This window comes from Octopus sinensis, unplaced genomic scaffold, assembly GCF_006345805.1.
Source record: "Octopus sinensis unplaced genomic scaffold, ASM634580v1 Contig08735, whole genome shotgun sequence".
NCBI classification, from domain to species: Eukaryota; Metazoa; Mollusca; class Cephalopoda; order Octopoda; family Octopodidae; genus Octopus; species Octopus sinensis.
The window spans coordinates 701,108-727,880 of NW_021831284.1; the positions used below are offsets into that span (position 1 = coordinate 701,108).

The 26,773-nt window shown below is 31.4% G+C and overlaps 1 protein-coding gene and 1 non-coding gene across 2 annotated transcripts; one reads left to right on the forward strand and one right to left on the reverse strand.

Annotated features, from left to right (window-relative positions):
• Positions 1-2,788: 2,788 nt before the first annotated feature.
• Trnal-aag lies at positions 2,789-2,869 on the forward strand. The gene has a single exon. It is a non-coding gene; the product is annotated as a tRNA-Leu (tRNA).
• A 21,023-nt stretch (positions 2,870-23,892) lies between these two features.
• Positions 23,893-25,907, reverse strand: LOC115227927 (ATP-binding cassette sub-family G member 4-like). The gene is made up of 6 exons (XM_029798631.1): positions 25,797-25,907; positions 25,429-25,574; positions 25,330-25,343; positions 24,515-24,615; positions 24,190-24,374; positions 23,893-24,137 (listed from the first exon to the last, which is right to left on the reverse strand). Exons 1-6 carry the CDS (start codon positions 25,905-25,907, stop codon positions 23,906-23,908), a joined length of 789 nt encoding a protein of 262 aa, XP_029654491.1. The 3' UTR covers positions 23,893-23,905.
• Between the last annotated feature and the right edge of the window lie 866 nt (positions 25,908-26,773).

Below are 26,773 nucleotides of genomic sequence, written 5' to 3' on the forward strand. Positions count from 1 at the left end.
TATATATTTAAATTAAGTTTGTATGTCTCTTATACTTGATGAAAATCTGTGCTCAGATTTATATGCTGATTCATTCACGCTGATCTGATATATATTGAGACTTTTAAAATTTAATTTAACTTTTTAAAAATATTAAATCAATTTATTTAAAATTTATTTGTTTTGATTGTTACTCTGTTTCATGTTGCAAAATGGCCCTATAACAGCGATCTCTGTAGTTTCTGATGATTTGAGAACTCCTGACAATTTCATTACAGTTATTATTTATGATTTATATAAAAACAGCTTTTCACCACAAATGGAGGCGAAGATGCCGATATTGGCTGGTCTACCACATTTAAACGAAAAAAACGATATTTAGCTATTTCTAGGGTCTTTTTACATTTTATATTTTAGGAAGAAACAAATTACGTTGTTTCTGACGTGGTAATATTCGACGAAAATTCTCCCACTCCAAATGATTATATTCCCATCACTATGACAAATAATAGTTTTAATTTTATTATTAAATCGAACAGATAAAGACAAGGCATTGAAGAATAAAATAATTTTAGTAAGATATGAACAATCCGCTCGGGCAGAAAATATTCTTGTGGATATTATACTATCAACCACACCTTGCCCTCCTGGAGGATATTTTCTGATTGGGTATTTTTAATATATTAATTAAAATAATTGTTTAATACACTTTTATGTAGTGAGGTGAATAGAATTTCAATTTTTGGTAGGCTACAACAAAAATCTACAACACGGTATTTATTAGATTTATAATTTTCTAAAAGTTTGTCTATTCCGAATGTGGTTCCATTTAAGAAGAGTTTATGCAATGAATCGTATATGTATTTAAATGTGAATTTAGGGTTTTGGACATTAGTAGATTGCTGTTTAAGTTTGACAAATCATTGGAGGAATCTCTCTATAGCGATCAGGTTTTTCTTGTTTGATTGAAAATTATTTAGTCTTGTATTTTAAATGAGACTTGGAATTGGTTTAATGCTTATAAGTTTCTCTTTTGTCTGATTTTTTAGATCAAAAAATTGGTATTTTGATTTTGACTTGGAAAATAACTTTCTTAATTCTTTAACTTAATTTTCTTTTTTAATTTGTATTAATAATATGCGATAATTTATTTTGGTGCCGAAAAATTAGCATGTCTGTCCACTCAATAAATTAGTCTTATAATTATTTTAATATCGAGTAATTAAGTCAAAATATGCGTTGAATATATTGATGGATCTGACAAAAAATTCACTCAAAACAATTTAAAAAGTAGTTAAAAATCATCTCAGCATTTTTCTAATAAATAATTGATAAGTCCATGTTTTCCAAACTTCAAATTAGCCCGGAAGATTTCAATATGTTTACATACTTCACGAATTATCTCTTTTTTATTGACAACGTGAAAATAGTTACTCTCAAAGATGTGCTAGTCAAAATGATGGAGGTTGTTAATAGATTTTTTTTGAATTTAGAAATGAATTCTGAAAAATCACCCTTTAATGTGGTATCTTTCCCATGCTCTGAGACTCTCGGTGAAATCAACTGATATCGGTACTTTAGTCTACGTAACGACAGCAGAATTAATGTTTCCAAGAATTAATAGACTCCATAGTGGAGAGTATCAAGACGAGGATAACTATATTGTCACAAATAAATAGGTAGGAGCAATTTTTGGTAGTTTAGATTGTAAATCTTCGCAAAAAACAATTTATACTAAAAATATTTGAACTTTGGATTTACATAAAATGGAGATTGTACATAGTCACTACCAAGGTGTATTGTATGCAGTAAAATTCTTTCAAATAATAGAATGGCCCCTTCTAAGGTGAATGCTCCCTTCTACTTCTGTGAGGACAGGGAGAAGTAAGAAAGTCAGAATACGAGCCATCCGGCTAGCTCATGGCTTAGGATGGCGAAGGGAGCTTTTAACGCCCAGGAATTGTCCCTCAAAGGCCTCCCTGAGGTCCTAGAGAAGATAATCTTAGCTTGTAGTTAAGAGGTGAGCGTTTGTGCGGGACTGAAAAGGCAGGAATGCCGAAGGTCTTTATCTGCTTTCTACTAACAGCCTCTATTTAAAAAATATTTTTTTCTTCTTCAAACAATTATGTTAGCCTAATGGCCTAAATGAAGATGTTCGTTAAAGATGATGCAGAGTAAAATCTACTGAAATCTGTTTTTGAAGGTCAAGAAGTTAAAAAATTCCGACTAAAAGAGAAAGCTGAAAATTTCATTCTTATTGACAAAAAGCTATATCTGGAAATACTAATACGACTTCAGAAGTTTGTTATAGCTTTAACATGCAAAGAAGAAATGAAAATCATTGCTCAAAAAATCCACGAAACAAATCACTGTGGTCATAATACTTTGCAGAAAGATTTTTTGTAATCAAGCAAAAAAAACATTCGTCAAGTCGTAAGTGAGTGCAATATATGCAAGTTTGCTGTGGCACTAAAACAGTATGACGATTCGAGTCATATTATCGCGGATTTACCTAATGAAAGGTTTGAAGTTTATTAGTTATTATTGTGAATTTTAGAGTCAAAATGATCATTTTTCTAGGTTGATGTCTGTAGTAGACATATATTCAAAATATTTAAAACCATCAAAATAGGTTTAATAAAACTATAGAGTTCAACATTAACATTTAAGAGAGTTGAAGTTTAATTTTTACAGCCAAGTTTAATCTCAATTTTTAAGACCTAGACTAAGAAGTCATTAAATGTTTTAAAGGAACTTTTAACACCTGAGGTGACAAAATGTTATATATTATTAACAAAATTACGATACAGCCAGCATGGCCGAGTGGTTAAGGCGGTAGCTTAAGGTGCTATTACAGTAATGTGCGTGGGTTCGAATCCCACTGCTGGTATTTTATCCTTTTATAAGGTTTTCAACATCAGAAAGTAAAACACGATGTCGAATCTTGATTTTGATATATACATTTATTTCCTTTTGATAATGCATTTAAAAGAAAAGGCTGTTGCTAAAACATTGTTTCAGAAATTAATGACAAAAAATCTAAAATTTTTTTTGATATTATGAAAATTTTAATTTGAGTATTAATATGGAGGGAAAAATTTAGCATTCCTACTGAAGAACAAGCCTAGGTCGTATCAAAAAGTTCATTGCAAAATCACTTACGGCCAAAGAACTGATTATTTTGTACTTTCTCTAAGATAATAAGGCAGGTTTATGGCTGCCTTTGCTGATTGTATTTAAAGTAAATAATTCCTTCGCATAAGCTCTGACAATTTCGGAGCTGCAAAACTCCAAGATTAAGTTTTCAGACTATAGTAATGTTATTCGTGCTTTAGACGTAGATTTGTATCTCGATAAGTCAGCCGGTTTATTCGTGCTTTATCAATCGTACCATTGAGTAAATCAGCCGGTTCGGACTTTTTATCGATTCAGTAAATTAACACGTGTTCAGAAACTGGCTTGAGAGTTGAAAAAATGGCTTAAATTGTGTCAGTTTAATCAAAAATTTAACAAATTTGTTCCTAAGAATAGCTTTCAATGATAAGATAAAATCTCCATTTTTAGCAATAAAAAATTGTTATTTATTAATTATGAATCAACGGAAATTGATTAAATCACAATTCGAATGAATGTTATACGTCCCTTTTTTACTTGGTTGAACGTAATACTTCTCTTTGTATAAAAATATGATTAATTTTTATTTTTATAGTTAATTACAGAAATTTTTGTCTATGCTGGAGCCATGGTGCTCCGGAACTATGTCAAATTGGGAAATCCGTCGATAAAAACTATTCAATATTCAGGGATTTTTTATATAATTATTGCTGTAATGATTTTTATCGGATTAATATGTGGAATTTTATCACTGAAAACAAAAAAGCGTCCTTCTTGCAGAATAATTGTAAACTAATTTTTCCAATAAATTACTATATAGTATGTTATCATTCTTTTTTTCGTTTGTGGATTCGTCTTAACTATCCTGTCCTTATTTTATTTTCATACATCTACCGTATCTTTTAATAGTTATTTCTAGTGTGTTGAAAATTTTAAACGTGTTTTTTTATGGGCCATTAAGAAATATGAAGAAACCAGTCCAGAAGTCGACTTTTGGCAAAAAACCTTCCAATGCTGCGGTGCTTATTCCCCTGACGATTATAATGGAAATATTACATCAAGTTGTTATATTTCTGAAAATCTTTTTAAAATTAACATTTATGAAACTGTTTCTAATTCTTAATGTATTTTAGGGATGCGTACATAAAATAATATCACTAATCGAGGAAAATAAAATTCCATTAACGGCAGTCAGTGGGAGTATTTGTTTAGTCACGGTTTATATTTCATTATTAATATTTATAGTTTCTTGGAATATGTTTTTCGTTTGTAAAATTTTAAATCTTATAGTTAAATTTAACTGATTTTTGATTAAATATCTGGACTATTTATTGTCTTTATTTAATTTTTGAATATTTGCTTTTTTAGTTAAGATAGTTACATGAAACTTGTCCTTTTAATCAGGCAGCAGATGTATTTAAAACCACGAGTATAAAAGACATTTTTATTATAAGAAAAGCCCAACATTCAGCAGAAAATTCCTTTGATTTGAATAATTTTTTATTTTTATTAGAATCTGTAAAATTGAGAGCTTAGTAAGTACATTCAAAACTTTTTCTAATGACTACAAAATTTGATATCGATCCCTGAATTTTGTAAAAACGGTAGTTTAAATACAATTTATACACATGTAAATCAATGATACTTAAAAGTCCCATTTAACAGAAAAATATCAATGAGAATGGTGAGGAATGTCTGTAAATGGGGATGGTTCCATTCTGTCTAAAATATGAGTGAGAATTTTCAAAAAAATAGCTAAAAATGTTAAAAATAGATAAGACAAATCGGATGTTTAGTTTGGATTTGTTAAGTTCAAAACATGACCAATTCGAGTTACTCATGTTAAAATAGTTGAATTTCAACAAGTTCCATTACTTAACACAAGAAAAAAGCAGCCTCGTCTCTACGCGGCCGAATTCACTTCTTGTCAATATTTTCCATCCTACCCTATCAAAAACCCGGTCCTCCTCGATCCAAGACGCCTTTCGTGCCAAACTTTCTGAATATCGTCTCTTACTGAAAATTCCTCGCTGCATTCCCAAATCTCCATCTATCCAAATTCTTGTCCGCTTTTATTATCAACGCTAATTCCTCAAGCACGTGGGTACCCTGGTTTCTCCTTGTCGGCTTCGTACCCCTAGCTCTTGGAATTCCAGACGACGACTTTGAGAAAAACGAAAACTTTCTGCTGACTTTTATTGCCCTGGAGACAAGCGACATTCTCTGAGTAAAAACCTAAGAATTTATTTCCTTGGTGGGCTTTCCAATCTCCAAAAAAAGGTGCGACCCTGTTGGAGAATGTATCTTTAGCTAATGTTCAGGGAATTGCTTGCCGATTCGCAATCCCTAAATGCCCTCGCATCTCTTCTTTGGTTTAATTTCTGTTAATAATTGCTAAAATTGATATACTAATCTTAATATATCTACAACACTTTTTTTTCAAATAGCTTGCTGCCATAGCATGCGACTTTATAGTTATTTTAAATGAAAATTAGTAAATTTTTTTGAAAAACTGAACACGAATTTAATTAGTAGCAGAGGATAAGATGGAATGGCAATTCCCACGCAAGATGCCTATTGATATGCGTTGGAAAAGCCATTTTAAATTATTATGTTAGTGTGTAATTACGTTCATAAAGTGGTTGAATAAATCATTTAGTCAAATATATTTTAGTCTTTATTTACAATAAAAAAGATTCTTGACATTATTTTTATTAATAAAGTTAGAAAGACGGACAATGACACCACAAAACCCCCCAAACAAATTTTAATCAGAATCAAATGGAATGTAGTCGATTATTTCCAATATTTTTAATGCAGTTGATTTATGACTCGTACACATAATGGATCTTCCTAAAATATCTATTTCTCCTCCTAAAATGATAAATACAAATAATTCAACCGTCCTTAGCACTCACTACACATGCTCCTGCTTCTTGAGCAATTACTATTGCAGCAGCAATGTCCCAAACGTGCAAGCCAAACTCGAAATATGCATCAGCCCGACCATCTGCGACATAACAAATATTTAAAGCTGATGAAAAATTCATCCTTATGCTTAAATTATGTGTTATTAAAATTAAAACCCTGCAACGTGTGGTAGCAGTTTTTGATTATTTGACATCTTTGTTTGAACAATGTGATCATTAGGCCATCCACAATATTCAGCAATGACAAGAGATTGATTCAATTCAAAAATAATTTTCAAGTCGGGTTACCAGAAATATTTGATTTTGATATTTTTTGTCCATTTTTGAAAGCACCACGACCATTTATTGCAGTATAAAGTTCTTTGGACATTGGATTAAATACTACTCCTAAAACTGGCTAAAAGTATTTGACCTAATTTTACTTTTTTAAAAATTATAACTCCAATGGAAATTGAAAAATGTGGATATTTATGGACAAAATTAGTAGTCCCGTCAATTGGGTCGACAATCCACGTAATGGCATCTGTTAGATTACATTTTCCACAGGCATCAACAGTTTCTTCGCCTATAAATCTACGAATCGTTTATTTCTATTTCACTTGTGGTCTTTAAAACGCTCATCTGTGTTCAGCAATGTTTTTATTTGTTCTTCAATTATTCTATCTGTTTTTGTGACCACGTCATTGCCAGTTCCTTTTGATTCGACTAAAAGTTCTCCTTTCAGAGCGTTCATCATCATCTTGAAAATATCAGCTCAAACGAATTTATACTTCTCCGGCCTGCTTGGCAAGTAGGACTGCCGCGTGAAGTATCTCTTGTAAATTATCCTAAAGCTAAATGTGATAGTCAAACAGCCATGCTATACAAATAAAATTTATTCACAATTTAACATTCAAAAAATTTTATGTTTATAATAATCAAAAATTAAACTTATGAAAATTTCAAAGGAAAATTAGGACAGTGTATAAACCATTTTTATTTGAAAATTTTTAAGCTTTAAAGATCACTAGAAGACGACTTTTTAAAACACCTCCTTTAGGGCAGATAATCCAAAGATCAAAAAATATTTTTTTATAATTAATTACAGCTTTAATTTCAGAGAAATTCGTTAAATTATTTCATTAGCTGACCGAACATGAATAATCTACTTAACATAAAACATATTGATTTAATACAAATTTTGAAAGTTCCATGCATCCAATATGCTCCTGGATTGACGAGTGAATCGTCATCAGTGTTATCACGGCAGAACCGGATGTCTTAATCGGCCACACAACAAAAATGGGGGGAGAAGATAGAGCAGAAGTCAATGTGTTGGATTACTTTGGAGTGAAATGGTCACGTGTTGTTAGTGTGACTACAGATGGAGCTCCTTCAATTATTGGGGAAAAAACAAGCGTTGCAACTCAATTCAAACATGTGATTTTTGGATAGTTTACTATATTTTGCACCACGAGGTACTCTGCAACAAATTATTAAAAACGGAAATGTAATAAAAGTGTTTATCGGAAAAGCAAATTTTATCCGTGTCAGAGGTCTAAATCAGGGGTTCTCACCCTTTTTAGCTCAAGGGCCAAATCGATAATTAAGATTAGCTTCGCGGGCCGCACAAAAATATTTTATATATTTTTATATTTTCCATTTTACTAAATATTGATTCACATACAGCGATAAAAATAAAAAACGGAAGGGAAATATGAATGGGAATTATATGTAAGTATCTTGGCGGACTATTTTTTGCCTTTTTTGGAGAAAACCGGAATCCGGTCTCCAATTTATCAGCAAGATAATGATCCAAAGCACACATGCAAGGTGGTTAAAGATTTTTTTAATGAACACCGAATTGAGTTATTACAATGGTTTCCTCAAAGTCCCGATTTGAATCCAATCGAGCACGTGTGGGCCTTCATGAAACATAAAATAAAAGGGACTGAATTTAAAAAAAAGAGTGACTTATTTGAGGAATTAAAAAATATTTGGAATGATCTTTCAATAGAATATGCGACATCCCTTGTTGGAACAATGCGGAACAGAATTTTAGACCCAATTAATGCTCAGGGGGGTCATACTAAATTTTGAACTACCATTGTTCTCTTTTTTATTTTGTTTGAAAAAATTTGGTTTAAATACATATTAAAATCTTTGACGTTTGGATTTTTATAAAAGGCAAAAGTTAAGATTATCTTGAAATTCGATTTTTTGTTAAAAGAAATTAAGCATTATATAGAAAGAAATTGAGAAATTGGCTGTTCCGTTTTTATTTGTATCGCTGTAAATATGTAGATTCATATATGCATTGTGTGTTATATTTTTGAATTTGTCTTGAGGATTATTTCGTAAAAATTAATAATGGACGCATTTTTGAACAATGCCGCCAGTTCTATATCATGTTGTAAATTAATGAGTTCTAATTGAAACTTTGCAGGCGCATCCTTAATTTCCACGCTGAATGGAGTTGCGAATATTTTCATTAAAGGAAGGAATTCTTTAGAATTCTAAAAATTAAATTTATATACACCCCTCGACATAAATATTGGTGAATCTTCAACTTACTTCATTCATACAAAGAATGATTTAATTTTTCTTCAGATATATTTCAAAATCTGATAAAATTGATAAAAATTAATTTAATTATTTAAATTTTGAAATTTTGTCTAAGAAATTTGGAAAAAACAACGACTTTCATGGCATAAAATTTGTTATTGTGAGATTAATATGTAGAATAACCTCCTTTTGCCGAATAGATTTCCCAACACCTTTTTTTCATTGACTCAACTAATTTTCAAGTGTTTTTGATGGAATAGAATTCCAAATATCTAATAGATTTTCCTTCAGTGCTTGAATGTTCTCATTTTTTCTTTGCCTAATTTGAACCTTCATATAAGCCCACAAATGCTCTATCGGCTTTAAATCCGGAGATTGCGAAGGCCATTTTAATTTTTTAATATTTTTTTCGCGAAAATATTGAATAATCATTTTTGATGTATGGCAGGGAGCGTTGTCTTGTTGAAAAATATAGTCAACAATCCCCATTTTTGTACAGAAAATGGCAAATTATTGGTGTCAAAATAGATTGATATTTTGCAGAATTAAGCGTTTTGTCTATAAATACCAAATCGCCTACCCCATGATAGGAAAAACACCCCAACCATGACTTTCCCTAATTTTTTATTACATCATAATTTACCTTTTCCAAATTTGACAGTTGGAGTAATATTTTCGAATTTATTCATTTCAAATTTTTTTCTATACACAATTTTTCTTTTTTGGATCGGTAATAATTCAAAAATACATTCATCAGAAAAGATTATTGATCTAAAATCATGGTCTGAAATTTGAAGAAATTTTTGGAATCTGGAAACCATGTGTTTTTTTGTTAGAAGTGGTTTTTCTTTGCAATTCTTCCGAAAATTCTATTTTTATTTAAATTTCGTATTATGGTTCGAGACGAGACACGTGTTCCAGAAAACTTTTCTATTTCATTAGAGAGTTCAGAAGCAGTTAAAGATGAATTTTCCTCTGATGTGCGTACCAAATGATTAATTTGCACATTATTCAAAATTGATAGTCTTCCAGAACCATGTTGGCGGTCATATGATCCAGTTTTATTGTATTTCTTGATAAAATTTACGACTGTTGAATATGGAACACCGGTTTTTTTAGAAATTTTAATATATGACATATTTAAGTCGTATAGCGCAATTATTTTCCCTTTCATAAACGAATCGAGAGTATTATATCTAAAAATATTTTTTTATTAAGATCAATCTCTAAATACTAGCATAATTTGACGGTTTAAATTTTATAACCAATTTTTATGTCACTAACCTAATTGCCGACATGCTTTAAATTTCTTGCAATATTAAAATTTAAATCTATTTTAATTATAAATACAAAATAAATATTATTTTAGAAGATCTAAAGGATCTTAAAGTATGAATTTATTCGTTTTTAAATGAAAAAAAGCAGGAAAGATTAAATAACCAAATTTTTTGTCGAGGGGTGTAAATGTACCCCAAAACGTGCTTCAAATTGGTTAATGAAATCACCAATTATGGATATGTTTAACCTTAAGAATGAATAATTAAATTTAAACATTATTAAAAAATTAAAAAAGTTAGTTACTCTAGAGGGGCCGCAAAAAAAATCCTAGGGGCCACATGCGGCCCCGGGGGCCGCATTTGAGAACCGCTGGTCTAAATCACCCTCAATTCAACAATTTTCTCAGCGATATTATTTTTACTCAGATTTCCACATCATTCCGCAGTAAGGCGGTTACATCGAAGTGTAATATTGGTAGGATTTTTTGAGAAGAAATCAAACACTTTATTTTTGCAACAGCAAGACGTAGGGTTATTGTTTATATAAGCTCTTGTGGCATTATCTAGCCCCAGAGACATCGTTCCTGCATCCACCATATTTTTTTTATAATTTACTTCTGCAGGAGGGCCCATGGGATTCATTTTCTTCTTATCAAGAAAAACGGACATGAACAGCACCACAACAACAACAAATGAATGTTATTACACAATATTTCGAATGAATACAAGCTTTCGCAGTGAAACTTATGTTACGGGAAACACAATTGACAAAGGGAAGCACTGAGCATTTTTCTTATTTAAAAAGTGTAATTTTCATTACATCGAATACTCGTATTGACGATTGTCTGTTCGATCTAATTCAACTGACGTCTGCATCAAAGTATCGTGTGCTTTTCGAAACTTCATAGAACGGATACTCAGTGGATACTAAATGTGTAATGCATATACCCTTTCGGATAGGAGTATCAATTCAGACATTCTCGGTTAAAACAAGACCAGGTTGGTCTGTTTCCACGGAACATTACATTCATTTGATGTTTCTTTGGACACTTTTTTTCTTGAGGAATGCTTCCAACGCCGACTTTACGACCATTTCTCTATGTGAATTTTGTATGCTAAAAATTCAATTTTTGTTCGTAATTGAAAGAATAATTAAAACGTTAAACGATCCACGTAGCTATTTTTATTACGATTACACTATTTTCATAAAAAAATCTTGCCATGTTTTATCAAAAATTACAAAGATTAAAATAATTAAAAATTATATGAAGAGGTCATCTTAATTTATCAAATTTACTTTTTTCGATCCATTTACCAGATATGCCAAGACCCTAAATATTATTTAGTATTAATAATAACTGCGAAAATACAACTGAGGACCACTGCAGTAATAAAATAAATTTGATATTTAGTCGTTCAATTTTGATACACATTCTTTATGAGTATATTCAATTCTGAATTAAAATTTGATAGAAGGTATTGTCTTTTTTAAAACAGATTAAGGGTATACAATAAAAAAATTAACTCCTGAATCTGCACAAAAAACAAAAAAATCCAAGTTCCTGTATACTCACATAACCCACCAATAATCCATGCTTAATGTTATTCAGTATCCCAATTTGTTGTCATCAGTGAAGTCATTAAACAAGGCATTACTATAATCAAACTGACTGCTTGTTTTTAAGTCATTTATATGAGTAATTAGTAAATACTATTTGACCGCAAACTATTTTTAATGTACATAATTTTGTGGAAAATCTTCAAATTATAGAAAACTAACTTTAAACCTTAGATTTAATGAATTGTGGATTATATACTAATTTATATTTTTTGATGCATTCTAGGAGTGAAACATTGGTCGTTCCGGGGAGAGCTAAACCGTTTTTTTGGATCGCCACTGGGATCCTCTAGAAAAACCACTTTGTCTCCGGTTTTGAAATCTTGATTCCAAAATCTTTCAAGATTGTATTTTCATTCTCAACGATGATACCACTAGTCTCGAACCTAAGTACAACAAATATTCTTGAGAATATTCTACAAAAAAGGCGTATTTTTGAGAAGTCTGCAAAAATCTTAGTGCTAAACTCTTTTTCTCACAATTTAGTGTGGAAATTGTTGATGTTCGCGAAACGACTGTGCGAAGCTATTAATCTCTAAAATTTTTTCAACTTTCTCGCCACTTGACTCGAAGGTTATCAAACTAAAATTGAAAATGCCTTAACTCATTATCAAAGACTGTGTTTTAGAAATCTGCATATAACGAGCATTCTTTTTTTTTAATAATGAAATTTGTTTATTACGAAAAAATTTATGTACGAGCATTCTTTATTTATAAATTGATCAATTTGGTCTATCATTAACTTTGATGACTAAATTCACTTTTTTATTTGCTTTTTGATTATTCGATGCTATAAATAGCCTATTTTGATAAGACTTTATCATCAAGCTTATAACTCGAAATTCAAATAGACTAAAATAAAAACATCGGAAATTATAAATGATACACGTTTTAAATCTCAATTTTTAAAATCTCTTTTTAACTCATAAATAACTTTCATAGAGGTAATTAATTTTGTACCAATTATTCACTATTGTAGATAACGCATTAAAGAAAACGTTGTGGTTTTCAGATTTATGATAAGACAATGCGCGGAAAATTTTGAAAAACCATTTACTAATGAATTACATTGGAATCAAAAGGGAACAGTTTCTGAAAGACGAAATGATTCAAAAATTGGTAAACGAATGTGAGGTAATTTTTAAAGGTGTACATTTTATGATATATTACAGATTAAATATATTATGAAAAAAAACATTTCCGAATATGAAAAAATACAAAGTTTCAAACGTGATTGCTCAAAAGGCCAAGTTCCTTTGGTAATTAAGCTCAAAAAATATTTTAAGGTTTTTACAAATTGTGGTGTCTGTATTCACTTTATTAAAGATAGAAGAATACCTCCAGACGACCCTTTGAGCATAGATTTTTGCTTTTTTGATATTTTAACTAATAGGGTAATAAACTTTTAATTATATTTCATTTTAGATTCATCTAACTTCCAGATGCATTCTAAATGGAGTGCCGCTGTTATGTTATGCTTTTATCGACGTGAGCAACACAAGTGGGTTTGGATATGTGCAATTTGATTTTGAGTATTGCCAAAGATGCATAAATGACGAAAAATACTAATAACTAAAACCATTATTTATTAAAAATTTTCAAGTTAAAGTCAGATTTGTTGTATCTATGGATATATTTTCGCGTATAGAAAGCATTTTCTTTCTGAGATGACGAAAGGCCTCTGAATTATATATTAGTTAAATAAAATTAACCAATCGCTTGAAATATTGATGTATAATTATCTCTGGATCTATTAAAATAAATTTCAATTTACACCTGTATAAATGTAGCACTGCGTTTTCTTTAGATTTCCGTTCTCCTTCTAATGCCTTCTGACTTTAAGTTTAAGTTAAAAAGTTTCAAATTTACCTATTTTGCTGAATTTCTTGAAATCTGATATTTATTTTTCCCGTAGAAACAGTTTTTAATAAATTTTTATTTAATTTATTTCCCTGAAAATTATTTTATGCAGAAGCACCTTCACGTCTGAAGGAATAGAGGTCGCTGTGATATCATCTAATTCAGGTCCACCACCAATAAATAATCTTCTTAATTCAGATAAATTACCGCTTCCTATAGGGCGAAAACAGTTGATAGCAAATTCATATATTCCTAAAAGTTTTCCAAATAATTAATACCAGCTTTAAAAGGGATTATTGAAGTTCCGTAACCTTCAGTTCTGATTCTCCCCCAAGTATCAATTGATTGCACCTCAAATAGTATTCTCGGCCATCTTCCATTCACATCTTAATATCAATTAAATTTGTTTGATAACCTTCAATTAAACTTTGGCTAAAACATAATTCAAATTGAAAAGGAGAACTGAAATAAGCTACTTTTTTCTTTATGTATTTAAAACTAAAATAATTACATGATCGGCTGTTTTCTTTGTTTTTGAAATTTGAGTTGATCCACTAAGTGTTGTTGGATCTCTAACACTCCAATCTGGTCATTCAAAAAAAAGATATTACCATCAGTTAGATCAACGACATAATTAACAATAAAATGATCAAATTCAAAGTTTGAAACAGATACTGTAAAATATTTTTATTGGTAACACTGATTACATATTTCTCCACAGCAAAAAATTTTGATCGAATTTTGTTTTGGCTGAAATAATGATAATTAATCATATATACCATTTCGAAATCATAGCCAACCAAAGATGATAAATGTCGAACATGATTGCTATATAACTGATAATATATTTATATTTACGAAATGATACTGATTTATATAATTTCATTTCAAATTCAATTTCTTGCCTTTAAATTAAAAATATAAAAATACTTAGAAGGCTTATTTGATGAGTGTTCAATAATATATGCTAGAACTCCTAGATATTAGACGAAAATAAAAATTAATCAATTTTATATTAATAACCTGATGATCCACAATTCATTTTATACGGAGGTCGATTTCCGTTAAAGTCTGGCTTGATACTTAATAAACCGTCTCCGTAGTATCTAATCTCACATAGTTCCATTTCCTTAAGTTCATCGCTTTTAAATAAAATTAATATATAATAATTACATCTCAACAGACTTTCCACAAGCTAAGTCAATCATAACAAACATATTCGCATAATCATTTGAATATTGTATGTTTTCTTTTGGATCTTTAATTTTGACAAAATCTCTGAATTGTGATAGAGAATTAATACTTTGACAATGTTGGATCAGTTTGACGTTTATTCCTAAAATTGAATACTTGGCTTTCTTTATCAAAAGCCTAAATTTTTCGATGAAAAAATTACTCGCTTGTTCAATGTATAATCGTCGTTTTGAATATAAGTAAATACCACATTAGTCGCCTCAATTCTAATTTACTTAAAATTTACGAATTTACCCCTGCTTTAGTATAATATCGTGATATGTGGTTTCGATCGCATTTGAACAGTTTGTTTTATTTTTGAATTTTTCATATTCTCTCTAAAAATAATAAACAGTAAAAAAAAACTTGGCTAAGAATTTTTCTTTGCCATCCAATTTCTTTATTTCCAATTTCATTTTGAAACAAGCCACTAATAACAGAAAAGTCTTCATTTTTGGCTTTTTGAATTACAGATAAATCCTGAGGTAGTTTGTTGAGATCAGATGCTCCAAAAATTTTGATTCTAGTAATTTTTGAATAATAATAACTTTATTTTTAAATTTTGAATTGGATCATTAGTGGTATAAAATTGTTCACAGGTTGGTGCTTCGACAAATCCGGCCATATATTTTGTTTCTAGGATATAAGAAACCTTTAATCTAATAATTAAATTATACTAAATATATAAAAATTATTATATAAAAGCGATTCACATTATTCGGTGTATGTATTGGCAGATGTTGCCTGTACCGGAAGCTCCGATTGGGTTTAACGAGTGACGCCGTCATAGATATCTCATCACACGCAGATTCCCAATATTAGTTGGATTTCGGATAGGACGTCATGAGCGTCCTAGTTTAGAACAGCCGCACCCCAATGAAAAGAAAACTCAAAGGCAAGATAAACTCACTAATTTCTCAATTCGGATTAATTATAATAGCTAACTTACTTGTTCTCTCTTGCTCTTGAATATTGAAATAAATGCTTTTTTAATAACGCGACGCAAACAAATGTTACACAGTGACTACACTCAAAACCATGGCAAAGTCGTTAGACGGATGAATTTGACTTTATGCAGCCAGTATTATTATTAATAAGCACACCGCAAAATAACGTTAGTAAAGTTATCTCGCTTGTGCAACCCTCTCCTGGATGCGTTTTGTTAATCGCTTCCAAGTGCCTTTGTTCCTTGATAGTTCCCTCAGGTGCTCAAGATCGTCTGCTGATTTCAACCCTTTTCCAATCAAAGTTAGGTCTTGATGCAGAAGGGTTGCTAAAGTAATTCGTGGTCTTCCTCGGAAGGTCGTTCTCGGATGAGGAGCGTTCACTTTGTTCAAACTCTCACTCTTTTCAAACTCCTGCAGCCGGTATAAACTAAAATGTAGTCAGAAACTAAAATTGCATTTGTTTGGTAAAATTTTATACAATTTTTTTAATTAGCAGGCGGAACTAACAAAACAGAAGAAGTACCGGGTCCTGGCAAAGAATCACCAATTCACTGCAGTCGCGGTGGAAACCTCTGGAGTCATCGGCCCGCAGACGCTATCGTTTCTCCGCCGCCTTGGATCTAAGCTCGTGGTTGCCACGAAAGATCCCAACGAGTCGATCAGACTCTTTCAAAGGATCTCATTGGCCATCATGCGCGGGAATTGCCAGTCGATCCGCTGCGCATTTTAACTCTTTTCGTTTGTAAAATAAATAAAATTCACCTATAAAAAAAATTTTTTAATCAGTAAAATAATTCTCAACGATTAACTCTTGTTTACTTATAGATTGATCTACAGAAATTTCAATAATTTTGACAAATAATAAATAACTTTCCCTAAAATACATACAATCAAAGCATTCAGAAATTTTTAAAATTAATTTAAGATTATTTAAATTTTAGCTGCCGTTGTATAAAGAAAAAATTCCGAGAACCTATTTATTTAATTTTAATTAACAAAACTGTTGAAATGAAGATTGCTGTCGCTGCAATAATAAAGTCTGATTCACATTTTTGAATTATTTTATTTAATTTTGGCAAACATTCCTAAATTAAAAATATTATTATTACTTCTGTGTAATATTGAGAGGGCTTACAACCTTTTTCTGGACAGCAACTCACTGAGCGATTATTTCCGAGCATATTTGTGCAGCATTCAAATGTTTTCTGGATTACGTACAAATCTTTATTGAGATTATTATTGTCAATTTTTGTGGATAATTGATGTCTTATCTCATTTAAAATCTAAAAATAGTCATAATCTGATAAACATATGGTTTTTTAATAGTGTAAAAAAGAGTTGCTGGAAGTATAAAAGAAAATATGAGAAGAACACAAATCGAAAACTATTGAATATAAAATCAAAAACATTACATAGAATTTGTTGAATTTTCCAGCTTTTTTAATATAATATAGAATACCCGATATTACTCCTACAAATGCAAGAAATGCTGCCAAGAGTAATAAAATTCCCAATGTTTGTATATAATCAAACTTTATAATCTTATATTGCATTGTATTGTGAAGTATTACGCCACCCGAATAAAAAGACAGGCTAAAAATAATCTAAAAAATAATAATGGCATATATTTTAACCGCGAGTATCACAATATTGATGAGTACTAAACAGTCAGAATAAAGCATACAAACTAGATTTTTGCGTAATTTGTTTTTATACTAAAAAAGCGGAAATCCTAAGCGACAAGACACAAAAATGTCGCCAAAACCACAAAATTGTGATTAATTTTCAAAACATTTTTAATTGCCTAAATTAATTGTTTTCAAAAAAATTGTATGATTTCAAAAATTTATCTATTGAACAACTTTTATCTTTTTAATACAAGAAAATTAAAAAAGAAAATTATAAATATTTACGATGAGATATACACATGAATTATTTTGGCAAAATCATTTTTAATGTATGGTTTACCGCATACTTTGATAAACTTAATGATTTTAAAAAACTAAACAACCCAATTCAGCTGTTTAACTACATTGACATGAAGTTCATTTAAAATTTGTTGAAAAATGTAAGATTAGTTTTGTAACAGGTAAGAATTGAGGGCATTTAGATCTAGCACAGCAAAACTAATATTGTGGAACATGATATAATAACATGGAGAATCTTTATCACGCAGGTGGATATCAAATTCCTAGATCGTTTGCAGATAATAGAATTGGATAAATGGAGGAAGTATGATTAAAAAATGAGCTGGGACTGATGCATCAATTTTTTTGGATTGATAAACTCTTTTATAACATGCAAAATTATTAGAGAAGTTAACTAAATTAAATGAGTCGCCGAGCGGATGGACAGGCAATTTCCACGTAATATCGCGAACGATATCCGCTGAAAAAGCCAGCTCGTTTCACGACTGTCGTGACTCCTCCTCGAGATGATTAAACCAATCTCTGAAAGGAGTTTGAGGGCTTTGGGTCCAATTATCCCACTGGTCTCGAAAGCCAGAGGAATGAAGCGGCAGGTATCGGTTTATGAGAACTCTGTCAAGAATTTTATTTGATGCTCGCCAATCAAATTTTTTCCTGACATTTACTCAACAAAAAAAATATTCAAGATTTCAAACTACTTTCTTATTTACTCATTTTTGTGGAAAAATTTTGAAATAATGAGAACTCTAACCATATGGGTTGTCATTAAAATTAGTTTAAGCAAAAGCTATCAAAAAATAAAATTGAGCCTATTTAGTTTAAAAATGATTTATTATTAACAATTTTTATATTTTGCTATGTTATTTTACAACATATATTTATCCGTATTATTAAATAAATTAAAAATGATGGATGTTGAGGTGGGTTTAATATAAATCATTTTATATAGATTACACAAGCTGCCAAATCAAATAAGAGTGTGGATGACTTTCTTGACAGAAGCATTGAAAAAACAGAATCTCTTATCCTGTATTTTAGTGATTAATGAAATCCAGAAATCTAAATTTTCTTTGCTATTTTAATGAAAAAGTTGTCAAAAATATATACGAAAACGGCGGTTTTGAAATGTCAAAATATTTTAAATAACTTTTAGAGCACTAGAATTACTTGAATCGAAAGATCTTTCTCTTTATGTGCAAATTACAAATTTGATTTTGCATTTTCGCAATCAGGTAAAAATTGACGACGAATTTATCCGAAAAGTAAAGCTTTTTTTGGAAATTATGACCCGCGGTATATTTTCATCATATTATGTAATCAGATTTTTCTAAATTAGCTAATATTGAAAGCCTGAGTGATATGCTGATAATGTTTCGTAACATCATGACCATCTGCCCTTCTGAAATGAAAATTATTTTTGAGGTATTTACTAACAAATTTAATTCCTAATTTTTATATATTTACTATTATTAGGATAGATGTCGTTTGAACAGCTTACTTGAATTAATCAGCAAAACAAATAATATTACACAAGCAATGTGCATTATGGTCCTCAATGATTGCTTAATTCCATCGGTTTGAGACTTTTTAAAACATTTGAAGGAATTCCATAAAGTGAAACAACTTCTTTTAGAATCCGAAATAATAACAATTTTAGCCAAAATGCTAAATTCGTCGAATATTGTCAGATTATAAAAAATTGTATTATAGGAAAAATTGGCTTCTTTAAACATGTTGGATTGCATTTGTTTTTTGGACGCGGATATTGCAGTTATTTTGAACGATGCTCTTTCCCCGTCCTCAATATGCGAGACGTTCTCCAACTTGATTGAAAGTGACAAATTCAAAGACCCGATTCCCAAAATGGCCGTTTGCTGGTTGTTTTAATTAGAAATGTTATTATTAGTTTGATTAATATAATGAATTCTGGGTTCGGCGGAGTTTCTGATAGACTTTTCACCCAGGTTGTCCATTTGTGGTGAATTAAAGACGTTGAATATTGTATCTGCCATTAAAACTGATATTCTTAACGTGAACGATGTGACTATGGCCAGTTTACAACTCAAACACATTTTATTGTGGTGTTCGCGCTCTGCAGCAGTGCTTTTGAATGCACCTCACGCAAATCAACTTTATGCGGAACTTGGAGATCTTTTTGATGATATATTCCGCTTACAAACAAGTCTTAGTCATATTCCAGGGCCCATATATCGAGGACACTTTTTAAGTATTTCATTTCAGCCAAATCTGGTTACAATGGCCGGGGATATTTTGCGATTTTTTGCACTCACTTCAAATTGTAGAATGAAACATGATTTATTTGGTGTAAGTCAGTATTTGTCGATATAACTTAGTCTTTTGACTCTCTCAATATGTTTTATGCTCAAAACGTATATAAAGGAGGAGAGATCTCGAAGGAGGTAAATTATGTGGTTCGAACTTTGACTCTTCCTTACATTTCACTGATGGCAGTGTTTTTTAGGAAAATGGACGACTTGGCTCATGCCTACTGTTTGGCATTTTTTGAATTTTCGATATATAAGCATGTAAATTAATTTGGTTTGGATTTGGCAGATTTTCAAATTTAATGATCCGGAAATAAATTCGATGGTTTTCACAATGTTGTCCAATTTGATCCAACTTTATTTTAAGCACCAGGTTTTTGTGTTTTATTATGAAAAGCGGGATGCTGATATTACCAATTTACCGCATCTTTTCTTTGCTTTAGAAAGTTTTGTTGGAAAATATGCAAGAAATGCACAAATAAATACTGATTTAAATTATTTACTAATTGTAAGTTTAAATTCGTATGTTTTAGACTTTATCTGCACATTTTCGTGGGCCAACCTTAAAGTTATTGTATTCACATTTTACATATTTTTCAAATAACTTGGCCGATTTTATTCCGTTACATATAAAACAACATATTGCTATATTATCTAATCTGTGTTGTACTTCTCCTACACTCCCAGAAGCTGTAGAGAAGAGTTTAGATGCATACAATATGGTATTATTCCTTAAAATATTATTCTTATAATATTTTCATTATTTTCTAATTTTTTTGAAGGTTGTTGACGAAGAATTGGTGAGCAATTATGTGTTCAACCTTTCTAAAAGGACTTTGAGCGATTCGAGTTTTATTGATTTGTACCCTTCTGTAAGATTTCATATTTGATTTCTTATTAGATACTTATGATGATTAAAAACTGTATTTCAAGAAACGGATGTCGAGATATTCTGACGAGAGAAGAAATGCGTGAGATTTTAATTAAACTGTGTTCGCTTTTGGTTTTTTAATCATATTTTAATTTTTTAGACTGATTCTTGCTTTGAAATAAAGATCAATGCTTTGGAAATTTTTATTTTGCTTTTGGATCGCCAATGTTAATTATTTTGATATTTTTCAGATTCTGGGCGTGAGTGGTTTGTCAATACGCTTGGAACAATTGGGATTTCCAGACACGATTTCAGACATTTTAGAATGAAAGGCGTTTATGTAGAAGAACGGTTTTTGTGTTTGTGTTATATTATAGAGCTAAAATAGTTTTCTTCAGTCTATAATAAACTTGATATACTGTTTTTCGTTATTTGGAATAATTGTTTTTCACATTTTAACAAATATATGTTTATAAGGTAATTAACGATGAATCTAATTATAATAAATCTCATTAATAACCAATCAAAAAATTTAGTAGCAAGATCATTCGGTAGTGTCCATGTGCTAAGTACATTCCACATTTTTGTTTGGTCTATTGTAGGCATCGATGTCAGCGCGATATTTGTCCATGTCGTTACAAAGAGATTGCTGTTTCCAGGGCTGGCAGAGCCTATGAACGCTAAAAGACAGAATAGATAGTTCATCCGGTTGTATTGTGTGCCTTTTAGACATAGTGCAGGAGAGGTATGTCACCGCCTCAACCAAAAAACCCATCTTGATGTATAATTTATCTACATGGGGCATTTCTGATACCGAACTAAGGAATATTGACTCCTTTCACAGAAAACAACTTTGTGTCCTAAATAAAGTACACTGGCCTCAGAAAATCATCCCTCTACAGGCTCAGCAACTCGGCACCAATCAGCCGTAACATCATAGACGGTCGCTGGAGACAATTCTGACACTTTCTAAGAATGGATACAACCAAGTCATGGAAGAATACTTCCTGTCAGATGCACCAAAATTTCGTGGACGACACTGCCGGCCGGTCTGCAATACGACCTAACTTGCGCGGGGGAAAACACTAAACAACTGCGATGACCTGGACGAACTCTGCAGGCAGACCCAAAACCGCGGGAAGTAAAAACGATGGTAAAGAAGATCATATCGTCTGTGGTACGTGTAGAAATATGACTTATTCTGTTCATGTTCCTACGAGAATTGCTATAATAATAATTTTTTATCTTACACGTCGAATAAGGTACAGTAAATATTTAAAGTTGAAGCCGAAAATTTTGTTTTTTTTCGTAAAGTTTATTTTTGTAGTTGTTTTTTCAATTAAGCAGATCATCTGTGTTAACAGGTTTTTTGAAGTGATGATTTTATCGCTTATTTTGTCGACTAATTTTTCATTTTGATTTTTAGTGAAATGATCTTTAGCAATTCGGGACTATATAATGCCCACAATAAAAATATGTTTGCTAAATTTGACTAAAACTATCTAAATTTTGTCAATTAAATTTTGTCAATTTTATTTATAACCCCCCATGTTGCATATCATAGTGGCAACTCAGGCACAAACACTAATCATAACTAGCCAATCGAATGCAAAGACAGTAGAAAGGAGTTGTTTGTGTTAATCAACATACACCTCCAAAACTTCATTACAGTTTTCCGTATAGGTAGGGAGTTTTTATAGGCCCAGTTCCCATTTCTGTCAGCCTTCTACCGTCTCTGACAGAACTTGATTTGTTTTTCAACAAGATTCTGCATAATGAAGAGTTCTGGATTTGAACTCACGACGGCCGTACACCAGGATTCCAAGCATACTCTTTAGCCAAAAAAATTGGTCAATACATCGAACCATGGTTTTTCTACTCTTGTGCTTCACGGAGACCGCTTTTATTTTGGACATACTCGAGTAAAATCAAAGAGCATCGATAGCATATTTTTTCTCATACAGTTGGTCAAATAAGTCGTGGAACGCCTATTTTTTTAATTTGACATGTTTTTTAATGATTACTATTTTTGATATCTTTTATAACTTTTGTAATATAACCGTGTATTCTTTTCAGAAAGTCTTAATCACATATGAGGCTACAAAGAGATTTTACTTTGCTATCATTCAATGTCAGAGGACTATCTGACCTATCCAAGCGAAAAATCCTATGCCGGGATCTGAATGCATATGGTGCAACTATCGGATGCTTTCAAGAAACGAAGGTCAAAGGCGGGCTAGATGAGATACACAACGAGTATCGAATCATTCTCCTTCCATCAGAATCACGTCATTACGGGCAGGGGTTTGGCATTCATAAGACCTTTTGGAATTCAATTCACAAATACTACCGTGTGAACGACCGCATATGTGTACTACAACTGAGACAAAAAACTTTGACCAACACGGATCGAATAATCAGCATTATAAATGTCTACGCCCCACAAAGTGGAAGACTGAAGAAGAACGTGGATGAATGACCGAAAAGATAGTCTCATATGTGGCACATGTGGGAACTTAATTAGTTTAAATTACATTATGTTCCTATGACAGTGCTAATAATAATAATAATATTCTTTTCAACCTTTTTTCTATTAATTATTTTCAACCTTTTTTCTATTATTTTATGTGAGAAAAAGTGATGGGACTATCAAAGAAATATGGATTTTTATCTTTTAGATAAATTTCCCATTCAGGAAAGTAGGTCTCTTGTTTGGGACCCGTGTGGATTCCCTGTCGAAGATATTGTTGTCCAGAACGGCATGTTCACCAGGCTATGCTTGCGCGCTTGCGGAGGAAAAGAAAATGTTGAAATAAGCTGGAACTGGTTCTCTATACGCAGCGCGTCTTCGCCGGACTGACCCTCAAGTCTGCGTCACTCTAGTTATTTCCTGTCTTTTATTGATCACATGTTTTTTAAAGTTCAATTTTGAAAAAAAGATATGAAGGATGTATGAATGGTTATATTTCGTTAGCTTCTTTTTTCTTTGAAATAATTGATTAGCCGTAATTTCATTGAAATTGATTAATAGATTCTGATTAGTATAAATACACTTTCATTTTTTCGCTCGTATTAAAATGATCATGCCGAAGAAAAAATAGCATTTTTCGACCTGAAACAACGAGTTGTAGCGGCCTACCAAAGAGGTAAAAGTTATGGAGAGATTTCCAAATAGCTGATATTACCCCAAATAGTTTGGAATATTATTATCAGATGGAAACAAGACGGAACTGTCATTAATTGACAATCCAAGTAGGGCTTTCCAACTTAAAAATAAATATATTAAAATAAACAGGGTATCAGATTAAAATTAAAAAATTTAATCATTAGTTCTATTCAAATATAACTTTAAAGCGAAAAAAGCAGCAATTCTAAGTAAGACACAAAAAATGCAGAGAACTGCAAAATTCGTGTAAAACTCAATATCGAGAGCGCCCATATTATCCAAAACATCGTGGCCAGTGGGAAACATACATCTCTGAGGATTAGCACACTTTAGTTTCCCCCGATCGAATCCATACAATGTCTGAATTCCTCCCAAAAACCCATATCTAAATGATTATATGCAAACAAATGTTAAATTTTTATTATATAAGAAAATACCTGATAATAGAAAAGTATGAAAACCACCGTAAATAAGAAGGAATTGAATTAACTGGGATAAAATATCCCGAAAAAAGAAGCATAGGTGTAGTCATAACAGGGGCCAAGAACACTCCAGTCTGACTAATAAACCCACATAAACATACTTCCATCGAACAGCCAGCTCCAATCAGCAGACCCAACGACTGGGAGACCAATCCAGTTAGAACACAAATAGTAAGATATAATATAAATCGAAATCCATCACTCGACTGTGCTGTCATCCAGTATATAATCGTCCCGTACATCACAGGAAGAATGATCTAAATATACCACCACATTCCACCTGTAGAGGAATATCTGCAAATGTCTTGGCCATATAATAAGAAAATAGTCGATACCACGAATTCAACTGTTCTCTCAATAATACTTCTCTTTCAAGTGGGACTATTAAAATAATTAAGATTTTTACATGATAAAACAGTCGGCATTAGAGAGAGATACATTATAAACATGATTGATATGAACTGTAAGGAAGAATTCATCAAAGTTGAGTCATTCTTAGTCCCCACATTTAAATAAAGCAGTCCAACAACTATGGCCAACCCCAAATGGGATATCAATCGAAGACGAGTCAATGCCTGAAATACTTTTTGAGTAAATATAAACCAACCGAGTCTCGAAGAGAACATTTGGTTGTTCTAATTAAAAGGATGTAAAACTGATATATAAAAGATGTAGGAAAATGTTGAATTTTCTGAAATATTATCAAGTTTTATAACTTTTGACTGCATTTTTGAATTGTCTGAAGCTTGACTGTTACTAAAAACAGAGCGACGTTGAGCAGCTAAATATAAACAAATTAACACCAAATTTTCTAGATTGTAATTCTTGAGCATCAATTAAATTATTTGTCAATCCACGATCTCCGATTGCCACTTCAATGACTAAAAATAAATCAAATTTGAACTATAATCGGCTGGATTGTAGTTGGAAGGACAAACAAATCCATGATAAGCAAAAAACTTATCAATATACATAATTGGACCAGAATACAACACCCGTCCATTCGATAACAAAATAAGCTAAATAATAATAAATACAAACCTGATCAAAAAGTAAGAAAGGCTTTGTGCTAGGCTGGTGAATTGTGCAAATTACAGTGTGGCCAATTTCTGCCAAATATTTGAGCAACTTGACACACTGATAAGTGGATGAACTATCAAGACCACTTTGAATATCAAATCAAACTATCTTCACCTGGTTGGTTCGTCAAGAAACAGAACAGCTGGGTCTGAAATAAGTTCCTGGGCTATAGCCAACCGTTTTCTCTGCCCACCCGACAATTTGCAGGCACTCACATTAAGACAGTTTCCCAATCCCAATGACTCTACAATATCCATAATCTATTTTAAATAACAAATTGTACACGAGAATATTTGTTGGCTTCGGAAATATGATGTGGCAATTTAAGTTTAGCAGCAAACATCAATGACTCGAGTACAGTCAAATGTGGATGGAGTTGGTCATGTTGCATTATATATGACGAAAGTGACTTGAATGTGCGCATATTCCGAAGTTGTCCATTTATACAAATTTCACCCCCAGCAACTTGAGATCTTTCAATTCAAATGAGAGTTGTACTTGTAGCCAGAAAGAATATTCATAAGTGATGACTTGCCTGCCCCGGATGGCCCCATTATGACTGTGAGTTTGCCATGTTCGACCACACCACTCATTGGATATAAAATTGTTTTGCTTACTAGTACGAATACTAGTTTATAAACTACCGTCTCCAGTGCGGACAATATAGCTTAAGTTGTAATATTGCATGTCGATTGTTTTTTGGCATCGTGATGGACGTAAATTTAGATAATTTGTTTCGATAGATTGAGATTTTATGGAAGGACTAATGTTAGGAAAGTATATTTACTGCTCCGTTTCTGGTTGAGTATTTTTTTGACAATTCATTGAAAATAAAAATGTGGTCAATAACTAAAAAATGCTTAACAATTTATTTTTCATCATGTAAATAATTAACGTTTTTAAATCAAAATAAATTATATATTTTAATACATTGCTTAAAACAATTTTGGAATCGAGCAATATTATTCTTAATATTGCCTTGTTATTGAATGTTATAAACCACAAATAAAACCACATTTATTCTCTAATAAATAATTAATTTCCATCAAAATAAGCCCTTCCCAGTTTATTTAACTATCAATTAATAACATTAAAACTTGTTCTAAAAACTCATTGGGGGAATAGAGGACAGTGGAGCCATATATTATATTCTTATTCCTTTTAGCCTTATATCGTGCTATGGCCTCATACTCTGCATAACAACCCCCACCAATCATAAACACAACTACCAATAACTCACCACACAACAACCCACATCACTATATCCCACTCTATTCGTCGAATTGGCTCTAAAATGATTATTTATAAATACAATTTGGACATTTTGGGGTCATAATGACGAATATCAGTCTGTGGAGTCGTGTCCGTCAGTTTCTCAATTATATTAATCAAGGGAATTCCCTACAATATATAACCCCACAACCCTGTTCTGATCACCCAGAAATCGGGCTCCTTCATT

What these genes read in the sequence shown, in the direction of transcription:
- LOC115227927 (XM_029798631.1), bottom strand. Translation starts at nt 25,907, where the DNA reads ATGAGTGGTGTGGTCGAACATGGCAAACTCACAGTCATAATGGGGCCA. An exon ending in TTGCAGATATTCCTCTACAG is followed by an intron (nt 24,375 to 24,514) that starts GTGGAATGTGGT and finishes TTGGTCTCCCAG; the next exon opens with TCGTTGGGTCTGCTGATTGG. An exon ending in TCATACTTTTCTATTATCAG is followed by an intron (nt 24,138 to 24,189) that starts GTATTTTCTTAT and finishes ATAATCATTTAG; the next exon opens with ATATGGGTTTTTGGGAGGAA.